This window comes from Pagrus major, chromosome 18 (genome assembly GCF_040436345.1).
Source record: "Pagrus major chromosome 18, Pma_NU_1.0".
Taxonomy (NCBI): domain Eukaryota; kingdom Metazoa; phylum Chordata; class Actinopteri; order Spariformes; family Sparidae; genus Pagrus; species Pagrus major.
The window spans coordinates 32,991,589-33,019,146 of NC_133232.1; the positions used below are offsets into that span (position 1 = coordinate 32,991,589).

Genomic DNA, 27,558 nt, shown 5'->3' on the forward strand with positions numbered 1-27,558 from the left:
AAGTGTCCAGCAGTCCAGAGGCAACTTGTCAACATTTGTTATTAATGCAATAGACTCAATTTACAATGTACGACAATATTACCTCCAATAAATCAGATATTCTGTGGAGTCGACGCTGAACCAGCAGGTTGTAGTAGGTGGTGCCCTCTAGTGGAGAGAAGTAGGCACTGCTGCAGCACACTGCACACACACACACACACACACAGTGTACACTGTCAGGGGTTAGTCTCCAATCAACAACACACAGCACCTTAGAAACGTTGCTCATGTGCACTTTATTTATTACAGTACAGTACTGCGGTCATTGTAAAGCATTGCAAGTAGCTACAGTGGTACTAGAGTGATATTAGAGAATATATTATCATGACAAAAGTATTTATAGAAATAACTTATAATACTCTTACTGCATACTTACTGAAATACTCTTTACTGCATTGATACTTTCATTGTTACTACATTAAAATGTTGCTGTTTCAACAAAAACAAATTGGAAAAATGGAACGAAAGCTAAAAATATATTCAAACATTCTTGCTGTTGTAGCGCGTAACAAGAAAAATCAGAATTATGAACACAGTATTTTTGTAAAAATGAAAAACAAAGATACAAAACTGCAAAACATTAAGTCTTCATCCTCTTCAGGATTTTCAAACATGAACATTGTTTTTTTTGCTCATCAGACAATGTTAACGCAGGAACATTTCCTTTTATATTCACATTGCAGCGCAGCATTTCATGATGTGTTGACGTTTTTTTTGTTGTTTTTTTAGCATTTCTTAAATTCTTCAAATCTGAAAATATGTGTTGAGCTCAAGTTCACCGTTTTATAAAATAGTTCGAGATGGAAATCTTGCGTCAAAAATGTGTTTTTGTACTTTGACGGCCTTTAAGGTAACTTGAGCTAACATCATATTTTGCCAGAGGAATCACTTTAACCCCTGAAGAGCACATTAATGCATCTTCCACCAAGTGTTGTTTTTTTCCAGCCTGTGTTTTATTTTATACACGTGTGAAAGCAGCGAGTTTAAAGTTTAAATTGACAACAGCTGACTACCTAAAATGATCCTAGTAAGCATGGGTAAAATAATCTTTTGCATCCGACGCTTGTTCACACTGTTCTGTTTTCTGCTACGTGCCAAATTGGGATAGTAACCAGCATGCATGTTGGGTAATATCGTGTCTACATCAACAAGGCAGTATTAGCAGTGAGAAGACCTGGATGATTGTGAGATCAGATTGTGTGGAGTATTTCTTGGACTGCCTCTAGAACAATGATTCCCATTCTTAAATAACAACTCCTGAGGAAACAGCGCTCTAGAGGATCACACATCATTGTAATACACCAAACACACACCGACACCGTCGTCACTTGTGTCTAGTGCGCACTTGAAGCAGCGTGGGCGTCTGCTCCATGATCCGCAGTAAAAGATTATCGATGTAGTCCTCCAGGTCTCGGACCTGTAACTTGACCTTTTTCAGCTCGGCCTCGCATTTGTACAGCTGCGCCTCCTGCTGCTCGGAGGCCGCCTGCTGCTTCTGCATGTCCATCTCCTGCTGCAGCAGCAGGGAGATCAGCTCCATGTTGGTCAGGTGCTGGTACTGAGCCGAGCGGTCCACTGGCGGCTCCTGCGAGAGAGGGAACAGGGAGTTTACAAATTCTCGGATTTAAACTTTTTAAATGTGACTCTGGTTTCTTTTCTCCTCTCTGACAGTAAACTGAATATCTGTGTCCCCGTTTGCTGACATTTTCTACAGCGGTATCAACCTTCTCATCTGATTCTCCGCCAGAAAGCAAAAAAGCATATTTCCAAAAAATGTCAAAACATTCCTTATAAAGAGAAATATTATCTGGCTGACTGTGGTGTGTCCTGGTGCGTCGTGGAGTGCAGATGGTAAAAAAAAAAACGAAGTGAGTCACTGGAAACAATGAAGTAATCACAACAGCTCTGCTCCCGCAGTGAATTTATGAACACGAGTGCTCTGCTGGTGTTAATAAATGCTCATGGAGGCATTAAATGGTCTGTGGACCTGACGGCCTTCGTTAATTTAGTATGACATGTTAATAACTTAATTCTTCCGCTGTGTGAACACAGTGTAACTCACAGCATTATGGCTACTTTTTGAACATCGAGTGTGATTTTTTTTTTCATCTATTAGCCAGTTGTTGATAGGTGATATGATGAATGATAACTGCAGTCTGCACAGTCCTCCTTTAATCATTCCTCCACACCATGAAATTGCAGACATATCACTTTGTTTCTTGACGAAGCAGTCCAAGGTTTTGCAGAGGAAGAAGACTAGAAGCATAATTTTAGGACCTGGAAACTCTTATCTGGGTCAAAGAATTATGTCACACTGTAGAGGAGTCATGGGATCAGCATTTCTCTCCCCAGTGTTGAAAGTAACCTCAGTCTAACAGAGCTGGTGGGTCGCAGCTGCACACTTCCAGGCAGTGTTGGAGGAAGTACTGAAGTATAATAAAGTATAATGAAGAAAATTAACTTCAAGTATTAGAAGCAGAAAAAACTGCCCTGTGACTGTTACACTGTTATGTATTATTAGATTACTGTTACTCATGCATCAATGAAAAGGAAGCATTTTACTGTTAATTCTTTTTTTTTGATTTCATTATAAATTAATTAGCTGATCATTTTCTCCATTAACTGAATGATTATGCCGCCACACGTCATTACACCACGCTTGTTCTGTCCACCTGGTTCAAATTAAATTAAAATGATTAAAAAGAGGAAAAACATTAAATGCTTTTCCATGAAAAATGACTTAAACGTCTATAAAATATGTTCTAATTAGTTTTCTGTTAATTGATTAATCAGTTAGTCCTTCCAGCTGTATTTGTATAGACTATAGGGCAGTTTAATTTCTAAAAAACATCAAATCTTATAAGATCATTTTATGTTTTATATGCAAAATAAATGTAGGGAATTAAAAAGTATTTATAGAAGTGTAATAAAGAGAAAATAAGTACAAATACCTCAAATTTGCACGTAAGTACAGTACTGTACAGTACAGTAATAGTAATAATCCTCACTCACATGTTGTGTAGTTTATAGTCCTAAAACCCCAAAATCAGTATCAGCACTTCATAATCGATGGGTTTCTTGAATAGGTTTTTGGCTAAATGCCTGAAATGAGGTCTCTGGTTACCGCAGCCTTCAGATATTTACACGTTTTGTTCTACGACATAAAATACATCACTAAATGCCCCATAATTAAACTATAAAGCGCTTACGTGTCTTAAAAACGGCGGTTGCTAACAAGTTTATAAAGGGTTCATGAAGGTGTAGCGTTGTCTCTTCGGCTCACAGTACCTGACTCCTCTCAGGCTCTGCTGGGACCTGCTGGGCGGTGCGTCCAGGGTGGATCGAATACTTTAACTTCTCCAGAACCGAACGGCCCTCCTTCTTCTCTGATTGGCTTGAGGTTAATGGCTTCACTGGATGAGGTCTGCGAAATAAAGAGGTCAGCACGAGTATTTCAACACAGGTTACGCTGTATATTCACTGCATGTGCATCACTGTCTCTGAGTGACTAATCTTGTATGGTCAAACAAAGGCAAGTTATTTTATTCCAGCTCACGTAACTGTACCTCAGATATACTTGATGAGAAAGCTCGACATGTCAGAGAGTCTGGCCGCTCGCTCTGTGCAGGTAGCGAGCAACATAGAGGAAACATCTGAGCACCATCTACTGTATAGAGTATTTAAAACTGCAGCCATGTGAGTCATCTTGAGGGGAGCACAGGGGTGAATACACCACGACAACAAGGGAGGCAAGCCAATGTTTACACACAGAAATAGCACAAGAGCCACGATTCAAAAGAAGAAGAAGACTTTGTGATCACAGCGGAAAGAAAAGCTGGTTTCTGAGATTACACTCCTCTTTCTTTATTTTCATGATGAGTATTAACGTCTTACAGGGGGTAATTAACTGAGCTGAGTAACAGGGACGTTATGGTACTTTATTGATTTGTCTCTGAGCCGACAGCACATTTTTATTCTAAATCTGAAGTTTTCTCTCTCGTCTCTGCTCTAAACATGAATTAGTTTTCCCTTGAAAAGCTGGAACACAATAAATATCTGTAATTCCTTTAATCATTTAATCCCTCTGCACCCCAGGGTGCTCCTGACTGTCCTCGACTTATTCCTCAGTATACATGATATGTACAGATAACACCCTTTTATTCAAGTACAGTAATACAATATACCCCTAAAGGAGAAATGACAGTTAGCTTCCACTCAGAGCTTCACTTAAAATACTAATTTTCCTAAAACTGTGACTTCAGGTATTTTAAGTACACATAACTTTACCATCTAATTTTATTACGTAAGTTCAACGTATGCTTTTTCACTTTTTTTATATAGAGTCTTAGTTAAAAAGGTCAAAGTCCGCACCGACAGAAGCTCCTCTCTCCCACAGAAAACACTGCTCCTGAAACGCCTCGTCAGTAGCCCCGCCTTTAATTCTGTAACTTTGTGACATCACACTACGTCACCATGTTACACATTCAGAGAGTTTCTATGCCTAGCGGCTAGTTTGTGCACGTAACAATTGATTTAGCACAGCTGCTCTGTTGTTGTTGGCGGTGTTGGGTCAGGCGTGTGTGAGCGGACCAATCAGAGGAGACTGGGTATTCAGGAGGCGGGCCTTAAAGAGACAGGAGCTAAAACAGAGCGTTGCAGACGGAGAGGGAACACTGTGCACTGGACAATATGAGAAAACTAATGTATTTTTTTAGCATTGAAGCATGTAAATCATGAACCTGAATAAAATGTCTCCTTTAAATTAAATTCATGCAGACTTATACACAAATGTCTTTCATTTATTTAATTATTACATACAATGTTAAGGGGAACTTCTGCATGAATATAATGTGTCGTGAAGTGTTTCTCATTCAAGTTTTATACAAAAAAGTGATGCATTTCAAACTCTTCTGTCTCTCGTGTAATAAATCACACATCTAGTTGTTTAATTCAGGGTCTTGAATATTCGTTTCATGTTAAACTGAGCCAATAGTTACATGTTACAAAACAATCCATTGTCAGCTGACAAGTTCGCATGATTGCACAAGGAAACATGGATAGCAACATCAATGTTGTGTAAAATATTTGAAGAATTTATCTTTGCCTATAATATATTGGATTTATGCTAATGTTTATTTACAGACACATTAAATAAATAAAAAACTATAATTTAAACATGTAATCAAACAATAATTTGGCGGCCCCACTGCGACTCTTTATGTTGAACTTATTTAATGAAATTAGATGGAACGTTTACATCTACTGAAGCAGTTTTAGATGTCAGACTATCTGGAAGCAATCTATCAGGTGGCCAAAGTAGCAGCATGAGAAGCTGATTTTAGGCAGGAAAAAACAACAAAATTACAACAGCCAACAAGAGGCTGGATAATGAGATGAATAACATAAAAATGTGACGCAAAGCCAAGAACAATGCAGCGGGTGTCATCCAAGCACTTTGGATGATGAAAAAAGACAGAACTTAAAAAAAGGCATTCAACATCAAACAAGCCAGGCCAACGAACAGTAATCAAAGCAACCAGAGCAACAAAATTAAAACATAACTTTTTTTTGTATATATATGTGGAAATCTGGTCTGTTATTCAGGTCTACTACAGCCTGTATATGTGGTATCCTAGTGGGAGGATTCTCACCTGCTCTCCTGACGGGGCAGGTTGCTAGCTGGCTGTGTCTCCTCAGGCAAAAGTGAGTGCCGTGCATCGACCAGGGGCTGGTCAGTGGTGGAGGTGGTAGAGTAGGAGAAGGAGGAGGTGTAGGGGGCCACGGCCAGAGTACTGCCGGCTCCGACACTGGGCCCCATGCTTGAGGGATGTAAGGAGGGGCAACAGAAAGGGGAAGGGTGGAGTGTAGATTGTGCATCAGCTGACAGGGAGAGTGCACAAGGGATGGAGGGAGAACAGGGTTCAGGCTCTTGCAAAGATTGCCCAATCTTTGACTCTGAGAGAGTTCTCGAGTTGGGTGCTACTTTGGCGTGGAGGTCTTCGAAACTGATGCATTTTTCTGTAAGACGAGACTTCCGCAGTGAATTAGACTCATTGTGATTCGTTTCTTCTTTGTTGGTGCTATCTCCTTGCAAATCTGCCTGTTTATTAAAAGTCAGTAAGTTAGAAAGAGCTGATTTAGTGGGCTGATATGACAGTGGTCCTTCTCTGACTGCTGAAATATTTTGAACGAGGGACAACAACTGTTCAAACTCTGCAAAGTCTCCACTTCTGCTCTGGTGGTTTGGGCTGCCACTGCTGTTCTGTCGGGACACTCCTTTGGGTCTAAAACGAGCACTAACCACACCCGGAAATGACTCCTTCTGGTCAAGCTTGCCTATTTTACCCTCTGGATTGCCATTATCATCAAAGTGCTTTTGCGTCTTTTTGAAATCATCCAAACTTCTTGTTAAATCTGCTCTGGATTCAAGATCAAGTGGAACAGATGTTCCATTTTGTGGCGACGAAGCAGCCACCTCACTTCTGTTCACCCTGGACGTACCGTGTGGCGTCACGTTATTCAGTTCACATCGACAATCTTGGCAATTGTCGTGGCACACCGGAGAGACTTTGCACAGTTTATTCGATGTTACCTCAAAGGAAGAGTTCATCTCAGGTATGTAGGTGTCCTTCAAAGTGAACATATCCTGAGGTGAGGTCACCGTCTCCGAATGGTAAGCGGCTATCACTGAAGCTTCTGACGTTTGTGGGAAAGTGCCACCAAAGCTGTTGATGCCTTTGAGAGTATCAGCTACCTCAGACTGGGAAGAGCCATCCGAATCGATAAAACCAAAATCTGAATTATTCACATTCATGTTCAGATCTCCTAAAGTTAAGGAGAAAGACACATTATTGTCGATGCATGAGGTTTCAGGCGGATCAAACTCTGTCTCCTCTTCTGGAGTGGTTGTAATTTCTGGCACCATTGCATCTGGCTTTGAGGAAGTAGTAGTAGTAGAATTAGTAGATGAGAAGTTCATGAGGTCTGCAACAGATATCTCACTATTGAGAACCATTTTTGGTTCTGAGTTCATAGATGTGATCTTGTTGCCAGATACTCCTTCGTCGTTCAGCATATCTTGTACTGTTGCATCCGGCTTCGAGGAATTAGTAACAGAAGTCGTAGATGGTAAGTTCAAAAGGTCTGCGACAGATATCTCCCTATCAAGAACCATTTTAGGTCCTGAGTTCACAGATGGGATCTTACTTCCAGAATTTTCTTCAGCATTCGCGGACAAACGATGACTGTTCACTCTGGGTTGTCCATAGTTTCCTCTACATGCACGTCCATACAAGTCTTGCTCGAACAACATCCCTCCCCAGCAGTCAGTGTCGTCTTCTAAAGGTTCGTATTTGAACTTTTTCAGCTTTTCTTCAGAGACGAATCCTGGCGATGTAATATTTGCGTAGGGTTGGGAGTTCATGCTGAGGGAGTCCGATGTCTCACTGCTCGTGTGAGGGTCTGGAGATATACTGTTTCTTTTGCTTTCTCCTTCTCTGCCACGTTGTAACGAGGCCACGCCGGTCTGTGAGAGGAGGTAGGCTTCTTTATGGACAGCTAGCTCTTGACCTCTGTGCAGCCAGCCGTCAGAGTAAAGCTCGTTCACTGGAGTTCTTACAAGTCTCCTCGGGGGCAGAGGTGGAGGCTCTTCTTCACACGTTTGCAGCTCTTGTGCGTGATTAACTGGAGGGTAACTATATCGCTGAGATGAAGTCGGACTTATCCTCGGCTGTTTGTGAGGAAGACTTCCTTTAGGTGAGTTGAGCCTACTGGAGGCGAAGGCATCAAACGAGTCATCCCATTCTCTCGCACTCCCTGACGCAGAGCAAGGGGCAGAATGGTTCGGGGAGTTAGGCGTGGCTGCTTTAGGTAGTATTGCAGGGAGCGATATCTGTCTAGCTACCGGCCTGGGGCGCTCCCGCCTTATGGAAGTCATATTTGTGGCATTAACATCATGAGCAGGGCTGGGTGTGCAGGGCTGGGAGGGAAGGGTAGTGTAATGAAAGGGGGATGAGCTAGAAGAGGAGCAAGGTGCAAAAGGAGGGGACCTCTGTGACTCCTCAGCTACCAGCTCCTCAAAAAAGGGGTTGCATTGTGAGGAGAAAGGGTTGGAAGGGGAGAGGGGGGTCGAGGAGGGAGAGGGAGAGGGGGTGAAGGGATTGGTGTCATTGCAGTCGCCAGGTGAGACATGACCGGAGGGGGAGGCAGCGGGAGAGGAGAACTGAGGGGCTACAGGGGAGCGAGGAGGGAGGGGAGGGGGAACATCTGAGCTGCTTTCTACCTTAGGAGAAATTTCCAGCCTGTAGAGGAAAATAGGGCACAATAGCTTTGCTTAGTTAATGATGTGCCAGGTCACCAAATGGGGAACATCTTTCTTACACAAACAGAGAAGACAACCAAAGTATGAGCTGATATTCCACAACAAAGTGGGACATTTCTGTTATCTAGAAAACTCTAACTAACATCAGTCAGTCAAATGAAAGAATTATGAAAACGGTAACACAAATTTTATCAAAGAAGCCAAAGCACATTTGCAACATAATCAAGCGAAAAAAATAAAATAATGCATTGTAGCCACTCAAGACAATTCAAGATCTGCATTGGCAGCTACTCTGCTGGGTGAGCTCGTATCAACATGGAATGATTTTCTGCACATCCTTTAGCGAGAGCATTTTTCTAAACCACAGTGATGTTGCATCTTCGATAGAGAAACGTAGACGCACACTGGTGAAGGAAATGGAAATGCTGGAGTGCCATTTGTGGAAAACATATAGCGTGAGATAATGATGAAGCATGGTTGGAAAATGGAGAAAAGTAAAATCCATTTTCAAATAAGCAGGGAGCAGAGCAAACACTGAACTCAAGCCTCCCGTGTGCCTATGGATAGAAAGTGCATTCGTCAGACACTGTGGAGCCCAGAGACGAGCCTGTAAATGACCCCAACTCACCTTGGCTTGTTCTGGGAGTCACCGGAGCCAAACCAGCCTTTGAGCCTCCCCTCAGATGTCGGAGCAGCCTGGTTCAGGTCTGACTTAGCTGGGAGGGATTCACTCCTCCCACCAGAGAATAACGTCATTCTTAGCTTCCTCCCTTTGTCAGGTGAACCCGCAGTCGAAACGGCGCCTGGCATCACTGCTTGTACGGGTTGACCCCCTATCTGAGCTTGTTGAGCCGCGGAAGACGATGCCTGAGCTTCCTTTTCATCCTCCTTTTCCTCTTTCTTCGTCTTGTCAAAGGACCAGCGTCGGCCCTCGGCAAAGGAACCTTTGTCCTCGCCTCTCTTGGTGAGGTTCTGCAGGGAGCGAGACAGCGGGGAGCACTTCTCCAGCAGGACCAGTTTGGACGGATGGGCTGCTGAGCTCTTTGGAGTGGACGGCTCAGAGTCGTAGACGTGGCTTCCATTTATACACAAGGAAGACTTGGACTGAGTCATGGTCGAACCCTTGAGAGACTCCACCGCAGGATTTGACCGAGGGAAGGCTGTTGTGATCTTGCTAGCTTCATCGCTGAAGGCTCGCTTGTGTGTGAGAACCTTTGTTGTGTGCTGGCTGGTGAGCACTGTTGGAAGGAAGGAAGACCTGGGTTAACAAAAATGAGCTGTTCAAGTCTAGATCTTATCAGGTATATCTGAGAAAACCTTTCAGCAAACTTTTTGCTTTAATGGTAGGATCAGTGGGCACGAGACAACATGCACGAGACAACGAGCTAACGTGTTAGTGAAAGTTTAGATGCATATCCAGCGACATTAGCGTTCATCAGGAGTCAAGTTTGTGGCTACAGGACCAATGAAAGTCAATTTTCACTCTACTTTTAGCTTTGTTTTGTTTTCCACCTACTCTTGCAGGAAGTGACCCATCCTAAGTCCCGCCCATTTTCACTCTGTGCTCCAATAACATCTGAGCAAGCTTGATATGTTTGACGTAGTCCGTAGTTATTTACTATATAAGGGCCAAAATCAGAAGCCATACTTCTTCATACATAATCCAGGTGATGGCTGTGGGGAATGGTCTTCCTCTTGCTAGTTTTCCTTAAAGATTAACACTCTATTTTTATTTTTTATGATGTTTATTTGGATCCTAAATGGATCTTAATTTCTGGGCCCCCCACACATGTAAATAGTTTAAACCGTACCTTTTTTAGCTAAATCTGTCTCTCCATAATGGGTGTCCACTCTCACTTTGCTTGTGTAGATGGGAGAGCTGGGAGGGTCTGACAGCAGGTCCAGACTGGGTGGCGGGCCGGTGTTCTCGCTGGACGCGCTGCTCTCTGAAGCCAGTGACGAGCACGACCTGGTGTCTGACGACTTGCGCAGCCTTCCTTTGAAGAAATCTTTCATCTTGCTCCTCTTCTCCTCTACCACCTCCACATCTGGCGGCTCCACCATCACTCCGCCCTCCTCGCCAAACCCCTGGGATCCTGACAGGGCGGCGTATCGGCCCGGCACGATGGCAGAGGAAGACTCCATGTCCCCCCTCTTCCTCCCCGTCACACGATCCTTCAGCTTGCCGAAAGCAGAGCGGGGTTTGTCCTTCATGGTGAGGTCGAACATGCTGGCTGTCATGTTGTTGCGAGTGAACTGGACCGTTACCTGAAGTTCACCACGCTCCTTCTCCTTTCTCCCTGCCTTGGAGTTGAGCTTGAACCATCTGGAGCCACAGAAGAAAAAGGAGACAGTCAATCTTACATTACTGCTTTAAATACATACAATACTTTATCTGGATATCTTCCGCGTAATGCCATCTGTTTGAAGCACAAATCAGATGCTGCATGTGTCATCTGGACAACAGAAAACATTGATTTCCTGTTGGCGGTGCTTTTCCACATATTACATAATCTGCCTGGAAATACTGCTCAGGGGATTGTGCTCAAAATCTTTAACAACAAACTGTTTTTAAACGGGCCTCAGAGCCGGATATCACAACCCAAGTTCCACCCGCCGACGTGCACGGGCTGGATAAGTCTGCATGAAGATTCAACCAATGAAATCTTCCCTCTGTTCCTGCCTCCTGAATCCTTTTGAGCGGACCAGAGAGAGTGTTGCAGAGCCAAAACTAACAGCAGGAATTCACTGAGTTTCAGTGAGCGTAGAGAGGGCGGAGAGGCCGCGATCGAAGCCAGATGTGTTGTATTGCTTTACTCTGTCCTGCTCCTCAGTGTTCATAGTGGAAATGTTTCACGTGTTACTGCTGCGTCACCTGCAGCACGACTGAGGCCTTTAGATAAAGAGTCAGAGCCGGACACATGTGAGCTAAACAAGACACAGATGAAGTTGTAACGACGCATTTAATTTGTATTTAAACCCTTTAAGATCATCATGTAACGACTGCTGTGAAAACTGAATCGGTCATTCTGAATGTTGCAGAAAAGTTCAAAACATTTGTGCATCTGCAGAGTGCCATTCTGATTAATAATACAGAGAGGGGTTTCTATTATTCAGCCTCACTGCAAACCTGGGATGGACAAAATAATAGATACCACAAACTGAACCCTCCAAAATGAGCATACAGTTGGACCAGCACCTCAGAAGGGAAGATCAGTTGCAGCAAGATGTACCTAATAAACTGGCAACTAAGTGTATGCACAGTATATTTCCTAGTTAAGTTTATCGATCTGAAATTAAAAATGATGATTTTAAACAGCACAATTGGTAATTGTCTTTAAAAGGAGAATATTTTGTGCATAATTTGAAGGGAAAAAGTCACAGATGTCAAGATGGATGGTTTTGTTTACAGGAGGAAAAGACCAGTCATTGTCTTTTTAGATGAAATGAGTCGGCCTTTTTCATTTTTAACAACCGTATGAGTCAGCAGAGTTCGTACCACACAGGAGAAAGTGCTGCTTCAAAATTTAAAAGGCTGCCTGTGGTTTATTTTTATTAAGATAAGTGTTAAAAAGCTTTTCCAACACAAATCTGTGTTATCGAGTCAGTAACCCACGTCTCTCCTTCACCACGTCTCTGCATCTGACTGAAATGTAACTCTCTCTGGGTGTCTTTTATTAAGTGTAACGAGATATTCTGACGAGAGATTTTGAGTTTTTGCAGTGAGCATGAAGTTCATAATAACACACGTCAGCCTCGTCTGCGAGCAACTTAACGTCAAATCCAATCAACAGTTACTGACGCATGCTAACTTCTCTCTGAGCCTCATTCACGTGGCTTCAGTGCATCATTCTGTCCTCAAAGCAGCTTTACATCTGAGGAAGCTCGTAGCGAACAGTCACATCTCCAGGAAAGCTGGTGAACTTCAGTGTCACATTATATAAATGTCATCTGAGGTTAACTGGCTCAGCCCTGATAAGATAAATCTATTTTAATGTCTCCTTTCTTATCTTTCCTTGAATGTGTTTGTTACTTTTTCTGGTTACTGCTTATAAAACACTGATTACAGGAAGCACTGCAGGAGGAAACGGTGTCCTGTTAATCAAAAGAAAAAGAGATCTGATTATTTTTTTCTCCTCCACCATTAAATAATAAATATGGATCATACTCAGTGCTGTTGGAGGATGTGCATTGTGCATAAAGATGGAGCCTTTCCGGCTAAAGTCATTACTCGCTCCATAGCGGATCTCATCTTGTTGGTTTGCAGTGCATTGTGGGTGCTGCTGCTGGAGCAGCCTGAAGGAGATCAGTCTGGAGGGGCAGGATTTAATGAGCCTGTGAACACTCAGGATTCAAGTTTTCTGTGTCATCCTGCAACAACATCTGGTTTCACTGAATCTTCTCCCTCTGTGTGAAGACGATCGTGACGTCAGCTGCTGAGTTTCAGCTTCTGGACGCTGATCATCAGCTGAGCGGACAAAATCATGAATGGATGAAGACGACCTGCATTCACCTGACGCTGACTGAACAACCCCACCCTCTGATTCTGAGGTACTCCTACTTTACTCTGTGTCACAGTGGAGGAGAGTAACTAAGTAGATCTACTCAAATACGATATCTGAGTACAATTTTGAGGTACTCTTACTTTACTTGAGTATTTCTATCTTACGGTGGTAGAAAGTAACTAAGTACCATTTGAGTAGATAAAATATGGTATTTGAGTACAATTTCAAAGTACTTTTACTTCACTTGAGTATTTCTATTTTACAGTGGTGGAAGGTAACTAAGTACATCTACGCAAGTTCTGATCCTGAGTACAATTTTGAGGTACTCTTACTTTACTTGAGTATTTCTATCTTGCAGTGGTGAAAAGTAACTAAGTGGCTTACCTTCACTCGAGTACTGTACTTAAGTACAATCTTGGAGTGAAATATTGTACTTTTACTCTACTACGTGTACTTGATAACTGTAGTTACAAGTTACTTTGCAGAGTTCAGTCATGCATCAGAGCACAGGTTCTGATAAATGCTGAATTTCAGATCGGATTAATTACTCGTTACTTTGCAGGTGCAGATTATTAATACTTCATATGAAGGGTGTATTTTCAGAGATCCCAGCAGTATTTAAAGTAGGCTGATTGAAATTAGCTCAACCTTCACCAGGTACAACACAATCAGTAGCCTACTTTACTTTTGGTACTTTAAAGGGGCACTACGTAGTTTTGGAGAAGAAAATCAAACTCTGAATTTTAATATTTATAATATTAATGAGGTGATAATAAAAACTCAGATGTTTTTATGTTTTCCATAAGTGAAGATATGGTCCCAGAACACTGTTTGTTTATATTTGGCGGACCCTGCCACCTTTCTAGCCTCAACATAAAACAGTATGAAATTGTTCTGTCCTTTAAGGTAAATTCTGCACCTTTAAGTTATATTTCTGCTTCTACCTGCACCACAGTAGATCATCTCTTTAACTCCACTTCACATCCTGGTGTGACATGAAGACCTGACACGTCTCGTGTGTCTCAGGTGTTTGTCATGCGGGCTGCATTAAAAACACGACGTACTCATCTCTTGGACACATTCCCTCCTGAAATATCTTATCGAGAGGGATGATGGTTTGACCGAGAAACACGTCGAGACCGATGAGCACCCGGTGCATGACGGTGAGGACCAGGTCCCCGCTCCCGTGGGGGTACGCGCTCCGGCCGCCGTCCTCCAGGATCCCCGGGAGCAGCTCGAAGCAGCACTCCTCGTTCCACTCGGGCACCTCCGCCTTCTCCACCAGCCCGGTGGTGTACTTATCCTTCCCCACCTGGATGATGGTGTAGAGGTAGCGGCTGCCGTGCTTGCCCTTGGTGCGCAGTCCTCTTGCGCGGAGGACGGTGACATTGACGTGAGTGGGCACCCATCGCTGATCATCGTCCAGATCTATCAGTGACATCATCTTGCACCGCTACACACTGGCTGCCTATGTGTCCTTAAGTAATAATAACAATAACAATAATAAAAATAACAATAGTTTCACTCCTGATCAGCTGATCTGGAGATCATCCCCTCTGCGCTGAGTTCCCCGCGCTGCGCAAAAGCTCCTCTGCAGAATATCTCCAACAAAGTCTCCGGAGCCTCTTCCTCTGAGGGTTTACCCGAGGTCAGCGCTCAGACAGCAGCCCGGGCCTGTGATCCTGCACGGAGCTCCGCATGCCATTCCCAAATTCAATCAATGCAAACCAAGTTAGGCGAGCTGCGTGCTAGAAATCCACCCTCAGGTCCACGCTGCGCTCATGTCGCATCAGTGAGCGGAGCGTCCAGAGTCTGCTCATTGTGTCCACGGCCCGCCCTCCTTCCGGAGCAGCAGGCCCGCATACAGTGAGAGAGATGCCGCAGAATTAAAGAGAAACACCCAACCGAGCCTCGATCAGAGCTCAGCGACACATGCAGGCTGGTGGAGGTGTCAGACAGCGGACATGTGAGCGGAGCAGCGCAGCTGGACTCCCGCAGAAAATGCGCTCACTGCCCAGAGTTTCTGGGCGGAACCGTGAGGGAGAAGTGAATGTTTCTGTTTTTTTCAGCTCATCCTGCTCATTTTTTGATTTCAGGAATGAGCCTTTTGTTTCCAACCAACACCTCTGACTCGATACTGAACCATATGGAGAGCAACAGCTACAAAGCGAGCCCACAAAATTATATCTTATTAACGAGACAAATGAACTGGATCATGAAATTAATCCACAAATTAAAAATTTATAAGCAATTTATTAAAACAGTGTTGATCAGAACCGTTGAGCCTGATCGATCTCCTCCAGGTTCTGTTATTTTGTATCTGTGTATCAGCAGATCCTCCTGGTCTCGTGGACCTGCTCCTTAGCTTAAAATGACAGCACAGCCCTTTATTGATCCTGGCTGGAGGACAGGTCCTCCTGCTGGACTACATCAGCCTCACTGTCATTCTTATAACTGCAATGCCACCTGGTGGAGATCAGAGACGAGTCAGTCTGAGAGGACTCGAGACAAAAGAGCACCAGTGTGACACAAACACAGCGCAGACTCCAGGTGGAGCTGCTGGTGGACCTCCACCTGGTTCTGTCAGGTATCTGCTGTGCTGCTGAGAAATCCATACTGAAAATAATATGATCCGACTGAAACTCACCTCATCTGTATTTGGTTGATTGAGATTCAGGTTTATCTTATAACATTTGTAGAAGCGGCTTCGTTTTTAATCACTTGTCTCTTAAGTCTGTGCAGGTGTTTTTCACAGCAGGAACATCTGGAAGTTAAAGGGAAAGAAAAAGGTGAAAGCTAAGCTTGATGAAAGTCAAAATTATGAGATTTAAAAATCATATTTATGAGATAAAAAGTCAAAATTATGATTTAAAGTCAAATTTATTAGATGAAAAATTGAAATTATGAGATAAAAAGTCAAAATGTATCTCACCATTTTTAATTTTGTCTCGTTAAAACTGATCATTCTTACTTTTGTAAGAATTACATGTTGTTGACGGACGGACAGACAGACGGACGGTCAGACAGACAGACAGACAGACAGACGGACCACAGTAGTGAAGCCTCTGAGTAAGTTTTCAGCTTCAGTGCTTCACTTTATTTATTATAAATAAAAAACAACAGAAGCTCTCAGATTTGTAAAAATCCTACTGATGTTTCACAGTGTTGATAACAGCCATGTTGAGGGTAAATACAAAGAAACGCTCACATTCAGAACAGCAACACAACGACAGAATCCGACTGGTTAAGGTTTCTGTGGCACTTTTCTACTTGGCTTGTTAAGAGAGAGAGAGACACCTCACACAATACTGTACTTTATATTACACATTTACACAGCACTGTCGACGTGGCAAACTGGCCCCTAATAAATCTGGTACATTCAAAACGTAGAAAACAGTGTCTGGAAGTGAAGCTACAGAGTACCAAAACAAATAAATACGTAGGTGAAGAATAAAAATGGTTAAAATCTGTTTAAAGACGTCTCGCTGGAGGACGAGTTCGGCCACAGAGACACGTGAAAGTGCAAAGAAGAGCATCAGAGAGAAAGAGGCGCTCGATTTTTATCCACTTGGGTTGAAAGACAGTTATTCAGAAATGTATGTTTTGTGTTATTTCTGTGATAATGTTATGTGGAGGTCTTGAATCAAGTTTAAGGCATTATTATGTGGCCTTAAAGGAGCAGTTCACCCCAAAAATGAGAAAATTAAGTCATAATCTCCTCATTCTCATGACAATGGAAAGTCGGGTGAAGTTTCGAAAGTCCACAAAACATTTCTGCAGCTTCACGGCAAAACAGTGTTACATCCTCCTCCTAAACAGCTGAAGTAGACGGGGACTTGTTTTAAAACCTAAAGAATCCACACAGCTTGTCTGACGTGATCCAAGTCCAAGATTACACTGTTTTTTTTCTGCGAAGCTCCAGAAATGTCGGTACAGAGGTGAGTAGGTAATGACTGAATTAAAATTTTTTGGGTGAACTTCTCCTTTAAACAAAAAAAAGATATAACGTTCATTCATTCTGAGTATAAAGTCCTCGAACTTATCAAATTTAGTCGGCAGTTGGACTTTTTTGTGTCGGGATGAATAAAATAATCTATGACAGAGCAAATACTTAGATTTACACAATACTGCAAACATTAGAATAAAAAAATTTTAATTATTAGAATATCGTCATTTTCTTTATGGAACAAATATAAAATTTAGAGACCTCGTGTCATGAATTCTGCAAGTAAACAGCTAGAAAAACAGTTTAGAAGTTTTACTTGAAAGCAAATTTAATTAAAGTTATTATTATTATTATTATTATTATTATTATTATTATTATTATTGTTATCATGGAGACACATTTGTCAGCTGTAGGGAAACAGGACGAGCTTTGACGACATCTTTCAACCCAAGAGAAGCTGCATTTGAGCACACTGGAAAGACTTTTTTTGTTTTTGAATGCACTTTTTTCTTTTATCAGGAACAAAACTCGACACATCAGAACAAAACAGGGACGCAAAGTGCAAAACTACAGGTAACAAAACATGATTTCTCAGAGGCACTCCTGTAGAAGGGTTGCAAGTAAAGGTGCTTCGCCAATGACGCAGAATTTTTGCGGAAACGTTAAATGCTACTTTTTTCCGAGGATGGATATAATAAGTCACTAACTTGGGCAACAGTAACGCAAACAGCTTCCTGATGACCTCGAGGAAAACTTGTAAATTGTCAAAAACAAACAAAAAAACAAACAAACCCAGAAATATTCGTTTGAAAGTGAAAAAAAACCTCTTAAAACAACAAACACTAGAAAAAGTAGCAAATGGAAGACTCAAATTTTAGTTTAAAACATCGTTTAGAGTCAAATTTTGACTAAACAAAACTGTAAGTATAAAAATGACAGAAAGCTACAAACTAAAACGAGAACCTGCTTCTGAGAGACGGTTTTTATATCGTGTTTGATAAACTTCTGGAATGTTGTCTTCACTCTGTAAAGTGACAGGATAAGGTCAGTGTTTTGGGATATGTTGTTGTACAGCTACATTTCCGGCATTCGTCTTTTTTAATTCCTCCTTCGGCTTCAGTCCGACTGGCCGTTCTGGCAGCCTTTCAGATACAGTTCGTCCTGTGACAGGTGGTCGAAGCTGTCCATGTAGAGGCTGCTGGTGCTGCTGCCGCTGCTGCACAGGAACGTGCCGACCGCTCGGCCCTGACGGGCGTGACCGACCGCGTCGCTGAACACTTTGTTGATCTGCTCCTCTGAGGGCATCCACCAGTCTGGGTTTGAGGCACAGTGCATCCGGATAAACTCTGGCAACAGAAAGGTGACATGTTCAATCGTATGTTTGCATAGACTGTGTAAAACAGCGTATGAAATGACAAGGTGACAATGTGAAGGTCGCTTGTAACCTACGGAGAATTATCACCCGAAACGACCGACTTCCCTCGGCTTTATGCAGCGTTATGACGAGTTTTGTGACGAACACAATTAAGATTTTAGCAGTAAAGGATACAAATGTTTCCTTTAGGAGGTGGTGGAGACCAAAGACAGAGCAAAAATAACAAACGTGAGACAGGGGAACTGGAAGTGGAAGAAATATAGGTGCAAGTGTTTGTACGAGTTTGTATGAAAGTTGGTGAATCGTGAGGATGAGAAAAGGAACGATGTTATTTACTCCTCCTTTTGTACAAAGGAAGCAAAGGGATCTTTATCTCACACACACAACGACGTCGTTCAGCCCGTCATCACACTGTCTTTAACCCTCCTGTTGTCTTCGGGTCTTTGTGACCCGCTTACAAAAGTCAATATGTCAGAACTTTGGTTTTCTTCCATATAAAAGTAAAATTAATTATGACTATTTTTTTAAATTATGTGTGTTTTATTTAAATGTATAGCATCTGTGGTCTTCCCGGGTCAATTTGTCCCGGCCACATTTAGTGGTGCAATGGGTCACACTATTGCGCTTTCCAGCACAACGAACATGCACACACACACATACATGCACACACACGTACACACACACACACACAATGACCTCTAACACTCACTCTCACTCTCTCTCTCACACACACAGATACACACAACTTCAAAGCTACAGATGTGTAAACCTAATGTCATCACAACTTCTGATCTACCACCATGGGGCTACACACACACACACACACACACACACACACACACACACACACACACACACATGCACGCACATGCAGACACACACACAATGACCTCTAACACTCACTCACACAACACAATCACACACACACAACTTCAAAGCTACAGATGTGTAAACCTAATTTCATCACAACTTTTGATCTACCTGCATGGGGCTACACACAAACACACAAGCACACACGCACACATACACACACACACAATGACCTCTAACACTCACTCTCTCACACATACACACACACACACACACAAACACACACGCAGAACTTCAAAGCTACAGATGTGTAAACCTAATTTCATCACAACCTCTGATCTACCTACAGAGAGAGGACAACAGAAAAAAAATTTAAATGGTTTCAAAACAATATCCTGACTAAACTTTGACATATACCAGTCTGTGCATCAACATATGTGCCTCTGATCCTAACTAGAGTCAAAATAATTCATAATTCCTGCTTTTTTACTCAAAAATTAGGTATAATTCCATGGAAATTAGGTATATTATACCATACATTACAAAAATGTATGTACAATTTGTGGTAATGTGTTGGAAACAAGTTGACTAAAAGGTATAACACAGAATTGTGTTATCATTTTATACTTCATGCTTTATAAACAGTCAAACAAGACCGGGTCAATTTTTGAAGTGGTTTCAAAACAATATCCTGACTAAACTTTGACATGTACCAGTCTGTGATGTTCCATCTACTTGTGAGCCTGTGATCATAACCATAGTGAAAATAATTGAGAATTTCTGCTTTTTTTTACTCAAAAATTAGGTATAATTTTATGTAAATGAGGTCTATCATTCCATAAATTACAAAAATAATTGTAAAATATATGTTAGATATGTAAGATATATGTTCACCAAAAAGTTGAAACAAAAAAATTTGGTGATCATTTCATACCTCATGTTTTATAAGCAGTCAAAACAGACCGGGTCAATTTGACCCGAGAGGACAAAAGGTGCGTAGTAAATGTGAAGACAATACGAGGGTTGAAAGTGAAATTGTATTTTTTAATATCTTTCTTCACGTATCTGCTTCAAAAGCCTGTTTTAAACCTGCTCTACAACTCACAGTCTTACGAACTGAAGGCAGATATGTCACGTGTCAATGACTTATAATGGACCAGCGCAAAATTGATGTAACACCTCCGATATCGGATGATCTGGTAACAGTCAGTAAGATCTTAGACTGACTGATATATATATATTTTATACACAGATATCTGCCAGACTTTCCCCCTCTGTACCTCTGAGGCAGCTGACTTTCACAGGGTTGAGCGGTCGTCTCTCCAGGCCTGGATCTCCTGAGTGGACTGAACGCTTCCTTTTGCCCAAACCACAGGAGAACTTGAGCTCATCTGTGGTGAAGACGTAGCGAATCAGGTAGCGCAGCAGCCGTCTGCCGTCTTTCTTAGAGGAGTTGACAGCTTCGTCCCACTGCTTGTTAGTGATGAAGAGAGGGTAGTTCTCCAGGAGCTGTTTGCTGCCCTGCAGGGAGGAAGGAGGGCGACAGGAAGTTCAGGTATGCGAGGAGGCTTACTGCAGCGTGGTTTAACTCTTTTTTAGTTTTACAGGCAAAAACTGTAGATAAACACAAAAATCCTTTATGTTTAACAGAAACTGTCATAGGCTTGAATAAAAACACAGACCTCAAACACTGTTTGCCGCTCTTCTTCCTGTAGAGACAGAGTTTTCTTTAAAATCCCATATTTTCACACCACTCGATTGTACAATTAACACACCAAAGACTTTATTAACACGTGCTACCGACGACACGTGCTTTGAATAGCTGTGCATTAATGCACGGGAGCCTGCTTCCTCACCTCGGTGAGCTGCTCCTCCGGCATCGGCTGGACCAGCTGGTTGTGAAACTCAAGAACAGTCTTGAAGTAGTCGAGAACATTTTGACAGGGAGCTGCGTAAAAAAACACAAACACAAGCTGATGTGACCAGGTACACAAACGCACCGTCAAAACATCCCCGCGAGCAGAGAGACGACTCATCTGGTGTCAGATTACATATTTTCTTTCCTCCGTAAAAAGATCGTTTAGATTTTTAAGTCTAGTAATGTTCAGTGTGTTTAAAAAGAGCGGTTTTAGTGAAAATTGGGTTAAGGTGACAGCGGGGAGCTCAGAATGCTTTGGGGAGAGCAGGAAGTTAACAAAAATAGATGCTATTAAGACTGTTGCCCCAAACGGTGATGAATTTAGATTCAGTGAGTGTGTGCAGCTCTCCGAAACTGATGACACACTAAAACCTCACCAGAGCTACTGTGGTGACGACGGGCTGCATGGACGATGGCTTTCATTCATGTATAGTAAAGTATGAATACAAGGTCACGTGCATCATCAGGTGCAATACTCCACTGTGATTTGTAGCATTTATGTAGCATTTATTACAATCAGTTGTGCAGCCCTGAACCCAAATCACACGATGGACAACATCTCAAAAAGTACTTTTTTTTTTTAAATGGAAACATCCAGTTATAAATAATGAATCAAAGCATCGTTGTGTGTGAAACAGTTCAAGGACAAACACTCAAACTGAAGGTTCAGCTGTGCAACGAGCATCCTGATGAGTTCGTTTGGATCATTGTTGTGTTTCTATACTTTATAAAACAATAAAACCAGGATCAGTTCATCCTGTCTGTTGTTGTGAAGTTCATGATGAATCAGACTTTCACGCTGCCAGTAAAAAAAAAATAAGCATTACTGGAAGTGAAGCTTCGCTTGCTTAACTTAATTAATATCCTGACAGAGTAATGTGGAGCGCTGTCGGTGCTGGATATGTGAGAAGATTAAAGATTTACAGGAGGACAGAACGTAACATCAGACTCAGACTCACAGATCTGATGCTTCTATACAACCTACATGAGACCATCAGCGAGAAGATTGGACATTTAGTTATTAAAGATCTGACTGTCGGCTGTATTTCTCCAACTTGAATCTGTCTTTTTAGTGGTTAATATAATGTATCATGAAGCTGCAGGTGCATTCCTGAAAAAAAGTTATCTTATTTTATCATAAACAGGACAATGCCTTGTTTAAAACAGGACGGAGTCATAAGGATTATTTCTAATTATTGATTCAATAGACTAAAATAGAAAGCTGAAGCAGGAACTAGCACATAAATAAATTATTTATGCAACTGATTCATTCGCGAGGCTGCAGGAAGGAAAACAGGCGACACGCCGCAGTGGAAAGTTAACTATGAACCGACTAATTAATTTAATAATAAAAGGCTAATTTCTCTCATCTGAATTTAGGTTATTGAGATGTTTTCACGCACATCCTGGTTATGTTATCTATTATTCATGACGGCTCGGCAGAGTTTCAGAAGCAAAAACTACGAACAATGGCGCATTTTTCAATATTCATGTGGAGTCTCACAGCAGGCGAGTTCAGGTTGAGTTGCAAGTCCTCATTTTAGCAACTGGAGTCTCAAGTAACAGCCCTGGATTTAACTATTCAACAGTATCTGAAGTATTTAAACGAGCTGCACCTTGAAAAGACTCTGAGTAAAGGTACGTATAAAAGACTTTGAGCACTGAGACTCTTCTCGTGGAGAAACAACACCTTCCTGTCTTCCATCTGTATCATCACACGTGTGAATTATAAAAACCGATCCCCTGTGAAGTCCTGTCTGTTGTTACCACACCTGGGATGTTCTCCAGCTTGTTGCGGAGCTCCTCGTTCTCCTGCTGCAGAGACAGCACCTCCTGCTCCAACTCCAGGCAGCGTGGACAGCAGTTCTCCTCCTCCTCTTCCTCCTCGGGCAGCGTGGACGACGGGTGGCCGTACGACTCTGACGGAGTCGGCGAGCCCCAGCCCCCCAGGTTGTGACTCGGAGGAGACACCCCCGATCCTGGCTCGGCCGACGGACACTGCTCGTCCTCCAGACCCACAGCCAGGTGCTGCTGCTGCTGCTGCTGCTGCTGCTGCTGCTGCTGCTGAGGCCCTGAGAGCAAATAGTTCTGTAGGGAGTCCGTGAAGATGCGGAGAACGGCAGAGGTCTGTTGTTGGTTCAAATGGCTTTGTTGGGCGTCGTCTTCTGGGTCCGTGGTGGAAGAGCTCTCTTCAGGTTTGGACTTCCCCAGTGAGGAGCAGTGAAGCCCCTGTATCTCCCCCGGCCCGTCCTCCAGCTTGATGTTAGAGGTGAAGGAGGAAGAGGAGGAGGAATCCAGAAGGCGGCCGTTGTTGAGGAGGCTGAGGACTCGGCTGCACTGCTGGGCAAAGGCATCCAGGATGAGACGATTCTCTGCAGCAGAGGGAGGAAAAATCAACAGGTCAGTGACAGTGGCCTTAGAAACGACAGTCAGTGCCTCAAGATCCATTTGGTGGCTGTTCTGGAGCTTTTGACCGCATCACAGGCTCTTCGTCAGCAGACTGAGGTTGCTTTGTTGCCATATAAACTGCTCTGTATCACGGAGGTTTTAACGTCTACTTGTGCTTAATGAAGCCAATGTGACAGAGTCAAAAGCTCCACAACATTTTCTTAATGGCCATCAGCTTGCTTTAAAATACATCAGTCTTTCCTCTAAAACAAGAGTGATGGAAGAAGAACTCAGATCCTTTCAGTTAATCAGTAATTAGTTTAAAAAAATGCCACCTTTCTAGCTTCAAACAGTGTCCTGGGACCTTATCTTTCTTTGCTTACTCACTTATGGAAAGATATCATGAGATAAATATTTCTGAGTTTGAATTTCTTTCTTCCTTTAATGTATAAGCAGTCATTCATGTGGTCAGAAGATGAATCTGAAGGGGCTGTGAGATGAACAAACTAGGTTGTGCAACATAAATCTGTATTCACACTTTCAAACGTGTTTAATTAAACTGTGTGAGAAGTTTGGAGATGCTGTGAGATGTGAGCCTCAATTCATCCTCAGCTCTCCATTTTCTTGACTTATCCGACCCGGATATGTCGAAATCTGGTGACGGGCATTAAGAAGAAGCATAATAACTGCACAGAAATAGCCGATCTGATAGCTGCTGGTCTGGTTTGCTTATGTAGGTCAAATAGAGGCATCGGTATTAAATTGAGACAGTTTCATAACAAGTTCAAAACTCTCTTTATTGAGTTTAAACGCAGTGAAACTACATCAAAAGTACAGAACTTGAACGATGTCGCTCTCACGTCACAAAGTTTCCTTCAGTAATGGAAACAAAATGAGTGATTCTGTGTTTCTTCCTGCCTTCCTTCCCCCTTTTTGTCGCCGTGTCTTATTGCGGCAAAGCTTTTTCATGACAGTAACATACAGTCGAGCTCCTCCGTTTACAGAAATGTCAGCTTGGTTATGTTGATTTATTCGGACGTCAATAAACTCTAAAGTCACAGAAATCTGCTGTGACCGAACCCGGCCGAGCAAAGCAAATCAGCACAGATGTATGTTGTCCAGCGTGAGTGTGTAGTTTCCCCTGGTAGTCTGGGCACGTCTCAATGAGATGATCTCACACATACCTCCATGTAATGATTACCACTGGCCTCACACACACACACACACACACACACACACACACACACACACACACACACCAACACAGACAAAATGAGTTCTGGGCGGCCACTGCTGCGTTGCCACTCGCTCAGACGTGTCTATCAGCCTGGCGCAGATGTGTCGCATTTATTAATATGCGTGCTGTCTCTGTTTACCCGTCGAGATGTAGCTGATATCATTCGCCTTCACCCACCACCTCCACCACCACCACCTCCACCTCCACCTCCACCAGTCCCCCCTCTTCTCCTCTCTCACCAGTTCTGAGGCACCGCGAGCTGAGAGCCTCATAAAATTTCATTAAAAAACAACACGCTCGGCAGAGGCAAATTTATGAGCCCCATTTATTTTAATCACAAGTCTTTGGGAAAAGGCTTCTCGATGTAATTTGTAGTTATTGTGTGCTGAACTGATTGCTGAGTCCTGGGGTCCTCTCCTCATGAGAAGGACATTTTTTCCAGCCATCAGAGGGACATTAAGTTGCACCCCATCGCGCAGATAAAAGCACTTTGATGTGTCATTATCGGTGAGAATGCACGGCACGTTTGGCAGCGATCCGATGACACATCTTGAGTAATATGTGAAGATTCACTGGAGCGAGGGGGAATGTATAATTTTGTGTGATTATTTCATTAGTGAAATCAGGACCACATGCACGCCAGAGAGGATGCAAACATCTCTGAAACCCGTGCTTTACTGTTAAAAACAGACTCACAGATCAAAGTAGGTTAAAGATTTGATGCGAACGCCTATTTTTGGATACTTCTCATGCAGGTGAGTTCAACCTGAGCTCCTGATTGTATGAAAAGCAACAATAACCAGCAGCAAGACTGAGCCTCTGCTGCAGGCGGCGATAACGAGATTAATATCCGATTAGAAGATGAGACGTCTGATGTTTAATTTCATAACTGCCTGGTTTGGGTTCGTACAGCTTTCATCTTAATGTTGGTTCCCATGGACCCGCCCTCCACACGGGGAACACATTTCTTCCTGAAGCCTGCACAGCCTCTAATGAACAGCAGCTGAGGAGAAAAATGAGCAGTGAACAATGTGTTACAGCCGGAGACTGAGGGCCCTTCTCAACACACACACACATAGTAAACACACACACAGGCACACATGGACACACAATTACCCAATGTAATTTTTAGCACATGCACACTGGAGATTCAATCATGACTGCTCTCATTACAGCAGCAGATCAATCACTGCTGACAGGAAGAACCAGAGGAACAAAAACACGAGGAGCAAACAAAAGACAGGAGGGCTGCTGTTTTTATTTCCCCCTCTTGTATTCAACTTAATTGATCCTGTGGAGTAAATCTAAAATGTGACATGTGAGGAGTCACTGTCATCACTCACTCTGAACAAGTTTGAGACCCACCTGAGCTGATACTGTAGGTGCAGTCTGGGGAGAACCTGCTGCCGCGCCGCTGCTGGGCACCGGGAGAGGCTGCCGCCGCCGCCGCGCTGGCCGCCGGCGCTGAGGTGGATGTCGGGACCCTGCTGCTGGGCCTGTTCTCACAGGGGAAGCGATGCTGCTGCTGCTGCTGCTGCTGCTGCTGCTGAGGCGTCTGGTGATGCTGCTGGCTGCTGCTGCTGATAGCGACGCTGGTTTGGTGGAGCTGCTGCAGACGCTGCTGCTGCTGCTGGTGGTGGTGGTGTTGGTGATGGTGATGGTGCGGCTGGAAATGATGAGGCTGCTCCGGGTGAAACGTGAAGTGATGCCCGTCTCCAAACAGAGGCACCTCGACCACAGCGGACCTGTCAAAGCGCGACTTGCCCGCCGAGCGCTTGCTCTGGAAGGTTTTCAGGGAGCTGTACGGACCCCGTTGTTGTCGGCACATCTTCGGGGCGCACGGCCCTTCATCCGCGGGCTGCATCTCTCCCTCCATCCCTGCCAGGTGTCACAGCGCGGCGGGCGGGCGGGCGGGCGGCTGGGTGGGTGGATGGATGGATGGATGGATGGATGCGTTGGCTCCGGGTCGGTACTAAGTGTGGCGTGCTGGTGTGACAGAGCAGCTGATGACTGGAGGGGGATCAGATCCGTCACTGTCTGGCTCGGTTTCCCCTCATACACACTGATGAAGGGTGGGCTAATTTACTGACAAGCCGCCGCTCCAATCCCCAGTCGGGAGCGCCGACACTGAGACGCTTCCAGAGGGGGATACAGGCGGGACTTGTGCGCCGCTGCCTGCCTCCTTTGTAGCCACCATCCACACAGAGAACAACGGGGCGCTGTAGCTGTAGTACAATCTGAAAAATGAAAAAAAAAAAAAACAGAAAAAAAAAAAAACGCAGAGAGAAATCCGGCAAATGAAAAGGCAGAGGCCATTTTGCTACTGAGCTCAAAGCATCAACAGAGCAACATGAGCGAGCATGAAAGAAAAAGGCTGCTCACACCCAGAAACCCAGAGAGACACCCAGAGACACCCAGAGACACCCAGAGAGACACCCAGATACACCCAGAGACACCCAGATACACCCAGAGACACCCAGAAACCCAGAGAGACACCCAGAGACACCCAGAGACACCCAGAGAGACACCCAGAGAGACACCCAGAAACCCAGAGAGACACCCAGAGACACCTAGAGAGACACCCAGCCCGGGGACAACACTTCATACATGTTGTTTATTTCTGCTTTCTCTCTAAATGTTTAATGAATTAATCAAATTGAATAAACTAAATATGATCTCACAGCATTTTTACTCCTGATTCACTTTGAAGGTTTCATTCTTCTGATCCATATTCACTTTGTTCAAGCAGTTAACAGAAGAAAACAAACTCTCTACATCCTGATTAAATGAAATGAACTTAGCTTTATGTGTGAAGCCTCAGCTCACAGGCTGCTGTGAGGCAGCTTGTTCTGCAGCCTGCAGGGATGAAAGTTTGCACCGCCACGTGGGGGCGCCACATCAATAGGTTACGACCAGGAGGGTTAAAAGATGGAGGGAAGAAAAGACCTGCTGCTGATTATAATGCATGTTCCCCCTGTGCTTTATAACAAGATGCCAGCAAGACACCCAACTTCACATGC

General features: G+C 43.5%; 2 protein-coding genes across 2 annotated transcripts; both read right to left on the bottom strand.

The window, feature by feature from the left end:
- Positions 1 to 1,363: 1,363 nt before the first annotated feature.
- rab11fip5b (RAB11 family interacting protein 5b (class I)) lies at positions 1,364 to 14,308 on the bottom strand. The gene is made up of 8 exons (XM_073486579.1): positions 13,929 to 14,308; positions 10,171 to 10,685; positions 8,988 to 9,597; positions 7,154 to 8,339; positions 6,541 to 6,973; positions 5,691 to 6,057; positions 3,328 to 3,463; positions 1,364 to 1,624 (listed from the first exon to the last, which is right to left on the bottom strand). Exons 1-8 carry the CDS (start codon positions 14,306 to 14,308, stop codon positions 1,364 to 1,366), a joined length of 3,888 nt encoding a protein of 1,295 aa, XP_073342680.1.
- Positions 14,309 to 17,926: 3,618 nt separating this feature from the next.
- LOC141012745 (BEN domain-containing protein 4) lies at positions 17,927 to 26,414 on the bottom strand. Its single transcript, XM_073486253.1, has 5 exons — positions 25,904 to 26,414; positions 22,686 to 23,285; positions 20,852 to 20,943; positions 20,276 to 20,516; positions 17,927 to 18,156 (listed from the first exon to the last, which is right to left on the bottom strand). Exons 1-5 carry the CDS (start codon positions 26,412 to 26,414, stop codon positions 17,927 to 17,929), a joined length of 1,674 nt encoding a protein of 557 aa, XP_073342354.1.
- Between the last annotated feature and the right edge of the window lie 1,144 nt (positions 26,415 to 27,558).

Excerpts from the sequence above, each read along its gene's own strand:
- rab11fip5b (XM_073486579.1), bottom strand. The coding sequence starts at position 14,308 with ATGATGTCACTGATAGATCTGGACGATGATCAGCGATGGGTGCCCACT. Across the intron at positions 6,058-6,540 it reads GAATAACGTGACGCCACACG|AAAAATGCATCAGTTTCGAA; the intron begins GTACGTCCAGGG and ends CTCGTCTTACAG. Across the intron at positions 3,464-5,690 it reads CTGCCCCGTCAGGAGAGCAG|ACCTCATCCAGTGAAGCCAT; the intron begins GTGAGAATCCTC and ends TTTATTTCGCAG.
- LOC141012745 (XM_073486253.1), bottom strand. The coding sequence starts at position 26,414 with ATGGAGGGAGAGATGCAGCCCGCGGATGAAGGGCCGTGCGCCCCGAAG. Across the intron at positions 20,944-22,685 it reads CAAGCTGGAGAACATCCCAG|CTCCCTGTCAAAATGTTCTC; the intron begins GTGTGGTAACAA and ends TTTTTTACGCAG. Across the intron at positions 20,517-20,851 it reads CGGAGGAGCAGCTCACCGAG|GGCAGCAAACAGCTCCTGGA; the intron begins GTGAGGAAGCAG and ends TCCTCCCTGCAG.